This window comes from Rana temporaria, chromosome 3, assembly GCF_905171775.1.
Source record: "Rana temporaria chromosome 3, aRanTem1.1, whole genome shotgun sequence".
NCBI lineage: Eukaryota > Metazoa > Chordata > Amphibia > Anura > Ranidae > Rana > Rana temporaria.
Genome location: NC_053491.1, coordinates 32,077,944 through 32,094,248, shown reverse-complemented (window position 1 = coordinate 32,094,248; position 16,305 = coordinate 32,077,944). Strand labels below are relative to the sequence as shown.

The following is a 16,305-nucleotide window of genomic DNA, read 5'->3' as shown; positions in this document are numbered from 1 at the left end:
GAAAGGGGTGATCTCAAAGCTTTACATGACTTTATTATTCAGCTTAACAGCCATCCACCCCGCCTATATTGCTCGATGGACAACAAATCTAAAACTATCTCTAGAGAAAGAGGACTGGTTAGATATCTGCTTGGCTACCTATAAGTCATCACAGAACATCTTGGCATTGGAAACAACCTACAAGGTTGAAACATTCTACAAGGTACTATCTAGGTGGTACCTTATTCCAACAAGCCCAGCGAAGTACGTTCCTTGCTACCCATCCCCCTGTTTTTGTGGCTGTGGAGAACCTGGCACATACTAATATATTTGGTGAACTTGTCCATTAGTGTGATCCTATTGGTCTGATATTTTTCAAATTCTTACTTGCTTTTTTGATCCTATTAAATAGTAATTCCCAGTGACTGACCATAACACAATTAAAGCTCCTTTTACAAATTACAACAGGAGCTAAGCAGACCATTGCCAGGTCTGAGAAAACACCTGCACTCTGTATCCTAGCTACCAAACACAGAGTCACTCAAGGCGATGAAATATGCCAATATTGAAGCTACTTTACAGGTTAGAATCCATTTTTACTCAAAAGTTTGGCAACCCTGGGTTGATAAGTTTTTGGCCCCTGACCTTGACACATCTCTACTATAACCTTGATCCTTAGGCCGCGTACAGACGAGCATACATGTACGATGAAACCGGTCCGCCGGAGCGTTTTCACCGTACATGTATGCCCGGGGATTTCTGTATGGTGGCTGGACTCACCATCATACAGAAATCCGCGCGTAAACAATACGCGGGGCGTGTCCGCGCCGTCGCCGCGACGATGACGCGGCGACGTGGGCGGCCCTGCCAGTTCAATGCTTCCACGCATGCGTCAAAGTCATTCGACGCATGCGAGGGATGGCGGGCGCTCGGACATGTACGGTAGGTCTGTACAGACGACCGAACATGTCCGAGCGGGCAGGATTTCAGCGGGCTGTTTTAAGACAAGTCCAGAAATATTTGCCCGCTGGAAAAAGGCCCGGCGGGCAAATGTATGCTGGAATCCTGTCCGCTCGGGCCTACACACGACTGAACATGTCTGCTGAAACTGGTCCGCGGACCAGTTTCAGCAGACATGTTCGGTCGTGTGTACGGCCCATTAGAGGCACCTCGCCCTCTGTCACTGCAGTAGTCACTATTCCCAGGAGAACCCAAGAAGCCCCCTTCACTTTCTACCCTCTCCATCTTCTCTTCTCACTTTTTTCCGGTAACTACCTGCCAAATATCAAACCCCGAGCTATGGTTGGGGAGGAGCATTTAGCAACCACCGTGACTGTGTTGTGGCTTTGATGTAGATTATTCCCTCTCTGCTAGTTGCTTTCTTTTTCAATGATTATGGTATATACCAGGGAAAGACTATTTTGTAGGTTTTGTAAATGACTATTTATCCAAACCCAGTCTGTCTTGGAATTTGAAACTAGTTAGGCCGCGTACACACGGTCGGACAAAACCGATGAGAATGGACCGAGGTTCGGTTTCATCGGTCCAAACCGACCGTGTGTATAGCCCATCAGTCTGTTGTCCTTCGGTCCAAAATTTTAAAACATGCTTTAAAATCAAACCAATGGCCCGCTGCCCGATCGGTCCAAACCGATGGTTAGTACAGAAAGCATTGGTTCAAAACCCGCGCATGCTCAGAATCAAGTCGACGCATGCTTGGAAGCATTGAACTTAGTTTTATTCAGCACGTTGTGTGTTTGACGTTACTGCGTTCTGACCCGATCGGTTTTGGAACGATGGTGTGTACGCACATCAGACCATCAGGCCACTTCAGCGGTGAACCGATGGAAATGGCCCGTCGGACCAATCTCATCGGTTTGGAACGACCGTGTGTACGCGGCCTTACTCCTCCCTGCGTGGAGGGTGTCAACATTTTAAGTCACACCTGTATATCTCTTGGTCAAACTGAAAAAAAATATTTGAACAAGAAAAGGACACATTCACTACATGTGAACTTGTCCTGCGAGTTGTTTAACAATCCTTTGTTACACAATCAGTTGGTATAGTTCAATTGTAGGTCCTTAGAAGCCAATGGATAATGACTTAAGCATTTCTGCCCTTATATCTCTGATAAAGTAAGGTTGGAGTGTGCTGGTACCTTCTCGAGATGAAGAAGTGTACTGTAGTGTAAGAGCATGGTATGTTTAAAAGATTAAGAGGTTTGTAGATAAATGGGTTGACTAATAGATATAGTTTAATTAATGAAGCAGACAGACAGGGAAATCGATAGACAAAACATACATCAACAAACAGCCAGCCAGACAGAAGAAACCATCCTGCAGTTCATCAATCAAAACCACAAAGATGAGTGCTTAAAATATTTGTCATAATCATATTAATTTACGAGGCAATCAAAAATGGAAGCACAACAATACAATTTAGCCCTTCAGTAAGCATGCTGGGGACTAGTACTGGACAGGAAGGGTGATGGCGTGGTGTTTGTTGCTGGACAATCTTGGTTTATTTGAATACTCTGCCAGAAAGTAGGAACAATTCAGTGCAAGTTTTGTGGAAGGTAAAGATCACGCAATAATAAATGAATGGTACAAGAACATTATTCAATGCCACACGAATAATCTACTAAGAAAAACATCTTTTAAATTAGGGATGCAATGTCATATATCACAGCAATGCCGCTGTTTTAATGAGATGCTGGATAGGGAAAAAGAGACACGGGAACCAGTAGAATAAAATTCTATGAAAAAGACAGGTGAATGTAGAAGGATTTAATAGGGATCTGGACCGCATTAAATGTTATATACTGTATAATAAATATTAAAGTACATGTCTTCCTCTGCACTGTAGTGAAGATAAAGTAAAGTGAAGATGAGTGGCAGTGGTATGCAGTGCCGACCCAAGACATTGTGCTGCCTGGTACCAAGAATGAAATGCTGCCCCCCCCCCCAAAAAAAATTATGTTCACCAAAATGCCCCCACATCCATTATTTTAAATCATGATAACTAAAGTGGACCTATCATGGCTCTATACATGTACATAGGAGTATAAAAGGGACCTGTTATGGCTCTATTCATGCAATTAACCCCACAGTGGAGCGGAGAGCGGAACGGGAGGAGCGGTCGGGCGGCAATTAGCCCCACAGTGGAGTGGAGAGTGGAGCTGGCGGAATGGGATGGCGTGTGGGCAGGAAATTTGCTGCCCCCCTGAAAGTGCTGCCTGGTACAATGATACCATCGGGTCCCATGGTAGGGCCGGCCCTGGTGGTATGTCCTGAAAGAGCTCACATACAAGAATCTCTACAACCAGGTTGGAGGCCATTTGAGCTGAACTGCAAGAAAGTGATCCATGACAGTATAAAAGTGTTCATTCTGTATCTTTACTTAAAGTGGAGGTTCACCCGGAAATGACAATTTTTAAGATTAGATTGATGCTCATTTTGTCAAGGGGAATCGGGTAGGTTTTTTTAAATCAAAGCCGTACTTACCACTTTAGAGATACATCTTCTCCGCCGCTTCCGGGTATGGGCGTTCCTTATTGATTGACAGGCTTCCGACAGGCTTCCGACGGTCGCATCTATCGCGTCACGATTTTCCGAAAGTAGCCGAACGTCGGTGCGCAGGCGCCGTATAGAGCCGCACCGACGTTCGGCTTCTTTCGGCTACTCGTGACGCGATAGATGCGACCGCCGGAAGCCTGTCGGAAGACTGTCAATCAAGAAGGAACGCCCAGTCCCGAAGACCATACCCGGAAGCGGCGGAGATCGCTCTCTAAAACGGTAAGTACTGCTTCGTTTTAAAAAAAAACTACCCGAATCCCCATGACAAAATGAGCATGAATCTAATCTTCAAATTTTTTTTTTAGGGTGAACTCCCGCTTTAACTGCACTGGTCTCGGCACTTACACAGTTACATTTTATTTAGCTGATTAAAACATCATATTTCTGGCCAAGTTGGGGGTCTTACTCTTTATCAATGTTTTCACCCAAGGCTCAAATAATCCCCCCCCCCCAACTTTTCCCCCAAGTGAACTTGAATGCAGCTTAGGGGCTCCGCTCAGGCTACCATAGTCCTACGTATTCCGCTGATGGGTGCGTGCAGAAAAAGAGTCCAACCTGACTCCGAGCACATTATAAGAGTTTTGAAGACATTCCAATAGCCACACAGCATATCAAACTGTACAACAAGTAGATAATGGCAGTCTCAGCTCGCTGCGCCTAGGCTATAGCCCCAACACATTTCTCCCCACCCCAGGGCTTAATCATGGACCTCCATGATTAAAGGGGTTGTAAAGGATTATTTTTTCCATAATAAGCTTCCTTTACCTGCAAACATTCCTCTTTTCACTTCCTTATTGTTCGTTTTTGCTCAGAAGTTGCTCTATTTCTTCTCTGTTCTGTTCACTTCCTGCTTGTCTGATTTTACTGACCACCGTGAAGGGAGGCTTTACTGCGGTGGTCAGTGACGTGCTCACCCCCTCCTGGGAACTACATCTGTGCAGCAGGACGCTCTCTACGTGTTAGACTTCAAGGAGGTGTGAATTACTGGGTGTGCCGCAATGCATGCTGGGAAATGTAGTTCTGACATGAACGAGCCCCGCAAACCAGGAAGTGAATGAGAGAACAGAAACTAGACCGCTGGAGGTGATATAGATGAAGGAATTTAATAGGTATTTCCTCTTTTTTTAACAGAATCATTACACTATTCTCTCTGTCTACCTTGCAGACATTAATTTTAGGCATTTTTTTTTTCCTTTACAACTCCTTTAAGCCCTGAGGGTAGGGTGAAATGTGTTGAGATGTGGCCTAGACGGAATGAACTGAGGCTGCTATACCTACTAGTTGTACAGTCTGGTATGAAGTACAGCTGTTGGAATGTCTTCTATATCCTTATAACGTTCCCCCCAAGATTCACACATTTTTCTAAAGGAAGACCCTTTAGTCTTTAGCATTCAAAAATCCTTTACTTTATAATCAATATATAATTTTCTAATTTTATATAGGCTTATAATTCCAGTTCACTTTTTGATTAAATAGGTTAATGTACTCAATCCTCCTTAAAGTGGTCGTAAAGGCACAGGGCACAAGGTTGTAAAGGTACTTTTGTGTGCGGCAGCCCTCCCTAATACTAACCTGAACCCCCTCTTGATCCAGCAATGTCCATAACACCTTTGTCTCTCTGGGGACTCGCAGGCTTTTGGCAGCTATTGTCTCTCACCGCTGTCAATAACAGCCAGTGAGCTAATCAAGAGACGGAGAGGGCGGGGCCGAGCCAAGGCTCTGGCTGTGAATGGACACACAGAGTCGTGGCTCAGAAGCGCCTGCTTAGGGGCACCCAGCAGGAGGGAGGAGCCAGGAGCTCCGGCATGGGACCTGAGAAGAGGAGGATCCGGGCTGCTCTGTGCAAAACCATTACTTAGAGCAGCCAAGTATAATATATATATATATATATATATATATATATATATATATATATATATATATATATATATATATTTAAAAGCTTTAATATCACATTAAAACTAAACCCCAGGAGTGATCTTTTTTTTAGCAAACTTACATTGATCCAGTTTGGCTCGATGTAAGTATTTATATATGATATTTGGAGGGCCACTTGGGTATGGAAAATCACCATAATAGTCTAGTCATACAGTGCTAACCAGATGTTTCTCCAGTGGCTTTCACTCAGCATACTGGACACAGAGGACCTCTCACTTAGCATTGGCACCATTCAGAAAATGCTTTGTATTTTTTTTCAATAAATACACAGTGTTCTTTGAGCGACTCCCTGTGACCCAGCCATTGAATGGAGCTCTACACCAATTGCTAGCAGAGTACTTTGCTTCAAGTGGGGTAGCCCTGCTTTTCCAGTCATGGGACACCTCCAGTCTTATGTCTGTGGTGCCACCCCTGATATCTCTCCAGCTGTTCACCTGTGGATCCAGACTTAACCTGATCTTCTCCGTGAGAGACTTTGACAGAGGGTGTGACCAGAGTGGGGGTATGATCAGGGTGGGGGTATCTGGGGGTGTGATTAGGGTGGGGGTACCTGGAGGGTGTAATCAGAGTGGGGGGAAGTATGTGGGTGTGTGATCAGAGTGGGGGTATCTGAGGGTGTGATCAGGGTGGGGGTATCTGGAGGGTGTGATCAGAGTGGGGGTATAATAGGGGGTGTGTGATCAGAGTGGGGTATCTGGGGGGTGTGATCAGAGTGAGGAAGGGGTATCTTAGTGTGTCATCAGTTTGGGGGTATCTAAAAGTCCACGGGTTAGGTGGCGCAAATTACTTGCCTTGCCCCGGTGTTGACAATCCATGCTACGCCACTGACTGGTGGCACTTTATATACCCTGTATTATAATAATAATAATAATAATAATAATAATAATAATAATAACTGTTACAGACTTATTCTGTGCTTATCACTTGTTGATACCTGTTACAGGTTCTTAGAATTATCCATAAATCTTACCTTTACTCCCAGTCAAACGTGCAAGTTTACATTGTAACACAACATTCTGTGTCTATAGAACCCTACTGGCTCACAAATATTGTATTAGGTGGGCACATTATTTTGCATTTTTTTGTAAATATCTGCCAGCCAGCTTTTCAGCTATGAAAAGAAATGCATTTATGTCAACTTTTCACTGCTGTTTAGGCCAAACAAAGCTAATGTATTCTGGGAGAAGACCCTCCCGCATGCTCTTACACCTTAATCTACAAAACTCTTGGACATGGAGTGCCAGCATCAGTAGGCTTCAATAAAAACACATCAACAAAAAGTTTCCCATAATAATCCAATCGGCACATAGTATGCATTACATAAATTACAAAAGTTGAATGTCTTACCTTGAATAGAAAAAGCTCTGAAAAAAATGCTTTATATTGCTCAAATTCTTTTTCTGGTCGATCAGGCTTAGGTTTTGACCTTAATTTTTTCAAGTCTGTTTCCAAGTCATCATCCTAGAGAAAAAGAGAGTCATGTATAATTCAATTAGCATATGTTACGGTAATTTTACATATTTTTTAAAGTCTTTTTTATGTTATGTTGTGTAACAGAGCCTTTTTCAACCAGGATGTCCAGGCATCCCAGGGTGCCTTCAGGTTTCTTCAGGGGTGCCTTGGCAAAATGCCTAAAAATTGGCCAAAAATTGGATACAAACTGGCGTATGGATGAAGCCTGCCTTTTACTTACACAAAGCTACAGATTTTCATTTTGCAACATTCCAACCTACTATATGCCGGTGTTCTATCGATTCGTGCCCTCCATCTAAAAGTGCCCAGGCAATGCGCAGAAAGGAAGAGAACTACCGATCAGCTGGAGTGACGTCACCAGAGCGCTTGTGGACATCGTAGGAGGCTTTTTTCGACGGAAGATACAATTTCACGGGCACAACTGAAAGCTATGCAAAGAGCAGAGGGAGACCGTAGTTGTCGGATTGAGCCTCGCTGTTGCAGGGCGGGTTGCAACACACCCACAACCCGCCCTGCAACAGCGAGGCGCAATCTGACAACAACTACGGTCTCCCTCTGCTCTTTGCATAGCTTTCAGTTAGACACAGGCAAAACCCGCTGTTAAACACAGCCACAACCCACCCTGCAACACACACAAAACCGGACCTAGAGCACACTGTAAACCCGTGCCGCAACAGCGAGGTAAAATATGACAAATACGGTGTCCCCCCACTGTTTGCATACCATTCAATTGTGCCCGTCAAATGGTATCTCCCGTCTTAAAAAGCCTCCTGCGATGTGCGTATGCGCTATGGTGAAGACACGCCAGGTGATCGGGAAATCAGCTGGAGTGCCCTTTCGTTCTGCGCACGCGCAGGCACTTTTTGGTGGAGGGCACAAATCTACAGAACACCGGCATCCTAATGACCAATGACATCATCAGTTGATATGGAAAATATCAATTGCCTGCATAGCATCCTTGCTTGACCCTCAACTACCAACCCCAACCCTTCTCCTTGGTTGCCCCTCTCCATCAGCATTGGGTCACAATAGCTGAGTGATAGAGAAAAACTGAGGGAGAAGAGAAACATTGGAATACTAGTCAGTAACAGTTTGCAAAAGTGTATTTGGAAGAATAAATCACCTCTTAGGCCGCGTACACACGATCAGTCCATCCGATGAGAACGGACCGATGGACCGTTTTCATAGGTTAACCGATGAAGCTGACTGATGGTCCATCGCGCCTACACACCATAGGTTAAAAAAACGATTGTGTCAGAACGCGGTGACGTAAAACACAACGACGTGCTGGAAAAAACGAAGTTCAACGCTTCCAAGCATGCGTCTACTTGATTCTGAGCATGCGTGGATTTTTAACCGATGGTTGTGCCTACTAATGATCATTTTTTTTCCCATCGGTTAGGAATCCAGCGGTTAAATTTAAAGCAAGTTGGCTTTTTTTAACCAATGGTTAAATAACCTATGGGGTCCACACACAATCGGTTTTGACCAATGAAAACGCTCCATCAGATCGTTGTCCTCTGTTTAACCTATGGTGTGTACGAGGCCTAAGGTTGGCTGTCCTAAGTGTGGATGTTGCCGCATTATGTAAAACTATTAGAATAGTTTTTACATTTTAGAATGGGGCGCCTCAAGACTGTCCATCATTTTTAAAGGGTGCCTTGGATGAAAAAAGGTTGAGAAACCCTGGTGTAACACACAAACCGCAAACTAAGGTCACCGATTAGAATCCCAAACACGGCACTACCTGCCTGGAGTTTGCCTGTTCTCCCTGTGCCTGAGTGGGTTCCCTCCAGGTACTCCAGTTGGCTCCTACTTGTCTGTAGTATGTGTATATATGAATGTGAGTTAGGGACCTTAGATTGTAAGCTCCTTGAGGCTGGGGACTGATGGGAATCTACATTATATAATATAAAGTACTGCATAAATTAACCACTTCATCCCCGGGAATTTACCCCCTTCCTGACCAAAGCACTTTTTGCGATTCAGTACTGCGTCGTTTTAACTTTTTTTCTCACAAATTTAGTTTTCTATTGGTGGTATTTGATCACCTCTGCAGTTTTTTTTTTGCGCTATAAACAAAAAAAGTGAAAATTGTGAAAAAAATATCAATATTTTTTTTACTCTTTTCTATAATAAATATCCCACATTTATAAAATAAAAATAAAATTTCCCACAGTTTAGGCCAATACATATTCTTTTACATATTTTTGGTAAAAAAAATCGCAATAAGCGTATATTGATTGCTTTGTGCAAAAGTTGTAGCGTCTACAAAATTGGGGATAGTTTTATGGCATTTTTATTTTTATTTTTTCTAGTAATGGCGGCGATGAGCAATTTTTATCAGGACTGTGACATTATGGCGGACACATCGGACACTTCTGACACATTTTTGGGACCATTGTTATTTATACAGCGATTAGTGCTATAAAAAATGCACTGATTACTGTACAAATGTCACTGGCAGTGAAGATGTGTTAACAATAAGGGGCGATCAAGGGGTTTACTGTGTTCCCTCTCTGTGTTCTAACTGAAGGGGGGATGGGAAAAACGAAAATGTTAAACTTTATGAAACAAAAAAAAAATGTTAGAGTCACTAAAGGAAAAAAATGTTTGGCTGAAATGACTGTTTACAGGGTATAGAGACATAAAAGTTAACTGATTCCTTTTAAAAATGATAACAAATAGATAAAAAGCAATCATATAATGTGCCTGCAGGTTAGTTTCACTTTTAAACTGGTTTCATGTTCCTGTGAACTAGAGAGACACACAGAACAAAAACAAACAAATCCAGGGCAGTGTTTTGTTTTTAAAATGAATCTGATTGGTTCTGGGAAGTTTTAGACACACAGTAATGACAGCTTAGACCACAGTGAAAAGCTCCCAGTACTGTGGTTATAAGGAAACAGACAAGCAGGAAGTGTGGAGATCAGAGCAGAATTACAGCAACTTCAAAGCAAAAAACAAACAATAAGGACATGAAACCAGTACTGCAGTAAGGTAAAGGAAGCTATTTAGCTAGAAAAAAAATTCCGAGAGCCAGGAGGCGGGGTCTAGCTGCACAGTCATGCTGCACTAGAGCTCCGCTCTGTGGGGAAAGAAAAACGCAAATAATTGATTTTAATAGAGCTTCAAACGAACAGAAAACGACGGGTCGAGTTCCCAGGAGGTGAGGAGAACCATTTTATTGAAATATGGTGCTGGGGGGTGCCAGAAATAAGGGTAAATCCAACCCTAATAGCACGGCCCAGCAGATGAAGGGCTCTGTAAAAAAGGCGGCATTCTCCTCAGCCACCTCAGCTACCTCAGAGTCTAATACTGAGGGGAAAGGCAAGCAATGCTTGTTAAAGGGAATGAAATCCGCAGCTTCTCAGAGTCCCCTCAGAGCTCCTAAGTCAGTTCGAGAAAATGCTGAATAAAGCGCTAAAGCGCACCTCAGAGCAAATCACCACTAGTCTAACTAAGGAAATAAGAGACTTGGGCTGCCGCACAGAGACTTTGGAGGCAAAAATGGACGAAATTGAAATTTATACTCAAGATTGCCAATCAGAACTAGATGCGCTTAAAGTGGAGAACTTGGTACTTCATAGCAAACTAGAAGATTTTGAGAACCGCGCCAGGAGATCGAATTTGAGATTCAGGGGAATTCCTGAGACGGTCCTGGACCTTTCAGGTACCATTCTAGCACTGTGTCAGGAGCTAGTGCCGGGACTGCCTGTAGAACGCCTGGAATTTGATAGAATACATAGGGCATTAGCCCCCAAAAAATCTGAGGGACCCCCCAGGGATATCATTGCAAAATTCCACTACTACAGAACAAAAGAGCAGGTTCTGGAAGCAGCCAGAGAGAAGAGCAGTTTAACATTCCAGGGAAACAATTTCCAGATATTCGCCGATCTATCGCAACTGACAATTACCAAACGGCGTGCAATGAAACCCCTTTTAGTGGAATTACAACAGCGAAACATAAAGTACCAATGGGGATTTCCCTTCTCCCTCAGATTTACATTCCAGGGCTCAAAGATAGTGTGCAGATCACCTGATCAATTACACCAAGCTTTAATTGATCTGAAGCTCATTGATCACAGTATCACACACAACTTCTCCCGCAGAAGATCAGCATCAACATCTTCCCGCAATGGCATCATTCAACCTGAAAAGAACAATGGAACTCATCACACAAACAAGCGAGGAAGATTTGTGTCTCAACCCCAAGACCAAGAGGATACCATGGACTGACCACCTTCCAGAGGACCTCATGAATTTCTTCTTCCCCTGGTCACAAGAACACTTCACAAGAAAAGATGTACAGATTGCATGGATTGAGAACTTGATGTTTTTTATTTTTATTTTTATTTTTTTTACTCTTATTTTTTATTTCTACTTTTAAATTTTTCTCTTTTGACCCAATTTTATTCTCATTTTCACCGCTTATTGCGATTCTTATTTTTCATTTTTTACCTTGCACTCCTACCTTTATCACATTCTTACTTCTTTCCATTTTTTTTCCACTTTCCCCCCCACTTTTTATTTCCTCACCTCCTCCTCACCTTAGGGTGGGGAGGAGGGGGGGGGGAACGACAAGGCCTGCCCCTTCATTCGCAGGGTCCCTCAGACTTATGACATCCCACACCATTTAATTACACCCCGGGGACCTAAGAGACACCTCTAAAACCCATTCTCTTATCCTCCTCTAGTTATAATATCCAAAGTTGCTTCACCACATTACACCACCTCGTGCACTAGTAGCCCAGTCAGCGTCCAGGCGCAAGGCGAGTTTTGGTGTGTAGAATCTGCATTGTTTTAATGGTCAATAGGTAGATACCCAATCTGACATATATCTGATCAATAGAAGCCTAATCTTACCCAAACTATTGGACCTACTTGAGGAATTTTTTCCTAAAATTCCAATGGAACACATGATCCAATTAAAACATCTTTGGTATAGGCTAATTAATTTTACAATCTCTTTATTTAATTAATTAAGGATAGTTAACCCCCTCTCATATCTCTTGCCTAAACAACAGAAGGCGAGTAGTTAGTGTTATCCTGTTCGAAATGTTATTAACAGCTTAGTTGAGAAAAAACACCTCAGACGGTGTTTACTTGAACATATTTACAGCGGTTTTCCACCGCACGGAACCAACCTGTGCTCCACCATGATCTCCTCAGTTCCCCGCAAGATTAAGCGGGGGATTGATGGGATCCCCTTTTCCCCTGGCGGGGGTAGTCCATCCCCGCCACGGGTAAACCTAACAAACTTTATTGGTTTATTGTTGACTGTTTATTTACAAATTTTTTCTGTGTTTACCTTCCTTTTCAAGGTTGAATACCCCATAGACCCCTTTTCCTTTTCTTTCCCCAAGTCTGCAGGGATTGGGCTGGCCAGATGTCCTCCGGTTTATCACGGTAAGATGGACAGAGAAGTAAAGCTACCATGGCACCATTGAATATATTGTCGTTAAATGTACAGGGATTGAATGTGCCACAGAAAAGAACCAAGGCCTTCAGAACATTTCAGGCCAAAAAAGCCCATATTGTTTGCCTACAGGAAACTCACTTTACTACGAACACGACTCCTAGATTTTTTAACCCCTCTTATCCACAAGTCTATTCAGCCTCTGCTTCAGTCAAAAAAAGGGGAACCCTTATCGCTTTTCATCGCACCACACCATTCACTCTAAAAACGGAAATCAAAGATCCAGAGGGCAGATACATACTATTAACAGGCCAAGTGTTAGATACGGAGATCACGATAGTATCTTATTATGCTCCTAATCTAAACCCGTTACCCTTCTTATCACATCTTTTCCAAATAATTAATTCACATAAAATAGGGACTCTCCTCATCTGCGGAGACTCCAACCAAGTCCTTCTTCCATTCTTAGATAAAACCCCCTATGTCACACCTAAACACCAAGCTAAATGGACCCTTCCCAACTTATTAGCCAAATACAATTTAGTAGACACGTGGAGAGAACACAATCCCACAAAACGTAACTACACATACTTTTCAAACCCACACCAATCCTTCAGCCAAATTGATCATATTTTTGTGACAATCGGTATGGTCCCTGAAATACTATATTCAAATATAATACCCATCCCTTGGTCAGATCACAATGCGGTGTACACCACAATGGCATCAACCATTCCGAAAAACCATGATCCCACTTGGTATCTTCCTGAAATTATACTCAAACACCCTGCCCATTGCCAATTGATTGAACAAGCTCTAAAAGACTATCTAGAACTCAATGCAAGCCCTGAAATATCCCCACTTACATTATGGGAAGCACATAAGCCAGTCCTCAGAGGAGCATTCCAGCGGCAAATAGGGATCTTAAAAAAGGAGCGAGCACTGATGGCAAGAAAATTGGAAACAGAATTCAACTTAGCATTTCTGGCCCTACAAAACTGCCAAACTCAAACTAATAGAACTCGGCTGGACAAAGCACGTCTGGAATACGACTTGTTCTTAACCGATTCGGCAAATAGAACACTTAATAGATCTAGACATGCTTTCTACAAGCAAGCTAATAAACCAGGGACATATTTAGCTAGAGCGCTAAACACACTCAATAAGACTTTTAAACCCATAAAGTTAAAAATTGCCAACAGGGTTCTCTCCAGCAACCCACTTAAAATAGTTCAAAAGTTTAGCTCACATCTAAAACAACTCTACTCAGAAACTACTGTATTTGACGAATCTAAAGCTGCCTCCTTTTTTGCACAAATTAATCTTCCACAAATAAGTCAATCACAGAAAGAACAGTTGGAAGAACCAATTACGCAAGAGGATATAGCTTTAGCCATTCGGGAACTCAAAATTAACAAAAGACCGGGACCTGACGGGTTCTCGGCAAACTACCTCAAAACTTTTACTGAGTTACTTTCACCCAGACTGGCAGAGGCATTTAACAACTTACTAGAGCAAAAAACCTTCAGACCTGAAACGTTGCTAGCAACGGTTTGTATGATTCCCAAACCACATTCGGATGACACACTTTGTAGCAATTATCGTCCCATATCTATGCTTAACATAGATATAAAACTATTAGGTAAAATACTAGCTACCCGCCTTAACAATTTTATCGGTACTCTAATCAATCGAGATCAAGTAGGTTTCATGCCATCCAGACAAGCGGGCGATAATATACGCAGGGCATGCCTCTTGGCCAACATAGCAAAGAAAAGGGGTATACCGGCGTGTTTTCTCTCTCTGGACATCAAACAAGCTTTTGATTCTGTTTCCTGGGCGTATTTAAAATATACTCTACAGAAATGGGGCTTTGGCCCTAATTTCACTAGTTGGATTATGGAACTTTATAATAACCCTAAAGCTTATGTTAAATACGCAGGATATAAGTCTGACACATTTGATATCAGAAGAGGAACACGTCAGGGCTGCCCGTTATCCCCGTTATTATTTGCCCTCCTTATCGAACCGCTTGCTCAGAAAATCAGATCAGACCCCACTATCCTAGGTATAGAATTAGGAGGTCATAAACATAAATTATGCCTATTTGCGGATGACATTCTTTTATTTCTTTCTTCCCCGCAAGTAACTGGCCCTAATCTCATCCCAATACTTGATAGATTCGCGACGTTCTCAGGTCTAGCCATTAATCCCAAGAAATGTGTAGCACTAAACATATCCCTCTCAAGACTAGAATTAAGTGCAGCCACAGTAGGTCTTCCATTTACATGGTCGGATAAGAGCATCCCGTACTTAGGAACACACGTAACGGCTGATACATCTGATTTATTCTCTTATAATTATCCCCCTCTTCTTAAACAGATAACAAACTTACTCAAATCCTGGTCCCAGCTCCCATTATCCTGGTTAGGTAGGATCAACGCAGTTAAGATGACAATATTACCAAAATTGTTGTATCTTTTTAGAGTGCTCCCGAGTCCAATACCGGCTTACTTTCTGAGGATAATACAAAACAGAATGACGACCTTTATATGGGGCACATCTAGGCCCAGAATAAAGGTGAAAATCTTGCATCTCCCCAAAACTCAAGGAGGGTTAGGATATCCGAATTTTACAAACTACTATAGGGCAGCGCAAATTTCAACCTTGGCCAAATATCATGCAAAAAAGGAAACACCTCTCTGGGTAGCGATTGAGGCAACCGAGTGTGATCCCATCCCTCCAGCTAACTTACTATGGATTCTTCCCAAGCTACGCAGGAAAATCTGCAATCCAATTATTAAACATTCTCTCTCACTATGGGATAGCTATAAATCCAAGTATTCACTGGTGTCCCCTCTCAACCCACTGCTTTCATTTTATAAAAACCCAACATTTTATCCGGCATGGATCTTCCCTAACACATTCAAGGAATGGGTAAGCAAAGACTGTATATATGTCTATAAATTTTTGGATTCATCGGGTGTCATGCCCTTCCCGACAGTATGTAAAAAATACGGTATACCTCAATCAGAATTGTTTCGATACCTCCAAATAAAAATTTTCGTGGAAACACATCTGACCTCTTCGGCTCTGAAAAACCAGATGTCACCTTTTGAAAGTATATGTAAAGATAATCCACATGTAAGAGGTACAATTTCGGTTCTGTACTTGCAGTCACTATCCCACAATAACACAACAAAGCTTCCTTATGTTCAGAAATGGGAGAGTGACCTGGGTATAGAACTTAATACCTCGGATTGGAATCAAATATGGCGAAACACTAAATCGGCTTCCTCGAATATAATAGCATTGGAAGCGGGCTATAAGGTATTAATGAGATGGTACCTGGTGCCAAGCAGAATAGCTAAATATGCACTAAACTACACCGGACATTGCTATAGGGGTTGCATCACCCAAGGTACATATTTTCATACTTGGTGGACGTGTCCAATAGTACAGAAATTCTGGGATAAGATTTTCAAGATGGTAAATGCGGTGACTAAATTGAGAATACTTCCAGACCCTAAATTGGCACTACTGAATTTAAAGCCCATCAATCTAACACACACGCACTTCAAGCTACTAACACAACTCTTTACGGCAGCCAAACAAACCATAGCAAAAGCTTGGAAAACTCCAATTTTATCAACGACGGAAACAAAAAATAGAATGAATATTGCTATGACGCACGCCAAAATGGAAGCGTTAGAAACGGACACGATCGCCAACTTTGAAAAAATATGGAACCCTTGGATACAATATGCTATACCAGAAAATTTTAATAAAGGTGTAATGATGCCATGGTAGCTTTCCTATACAAAAATAACCGTTGTACATTTCATGCTTTGACGACGGATCCTAGCCCATCCCTGCAGACTTCCTTACCTGACCCCCCCCCCATTTTCCTTCCTTTTCTTC

At 42.5% G+C, this 16,305-nt stretch overlaps 1 protein-coding gene across 1 annotated transcript in view; it reads right to left on the bottom strand.

The window, feature by feature from the left end:
* AGBL1 (AGBL carboxypeptidase 1) overlaps positions 1-16,305 on the bottom strand; it is an 863,343-nt gene that overhangs the window by 641,704 nt on the left and 205,334 nt on the right. The window contains exon 10 of the mRNA XM_040341533.1: positions 6,840-6,953. Coding sequence (XP_040197467.1) covers positions 6,840-6,953 — 114 coding nt within the window. The remainder of the gene's footprint in view (positions 1-6,839; positions 6,954-16,305) is intronic.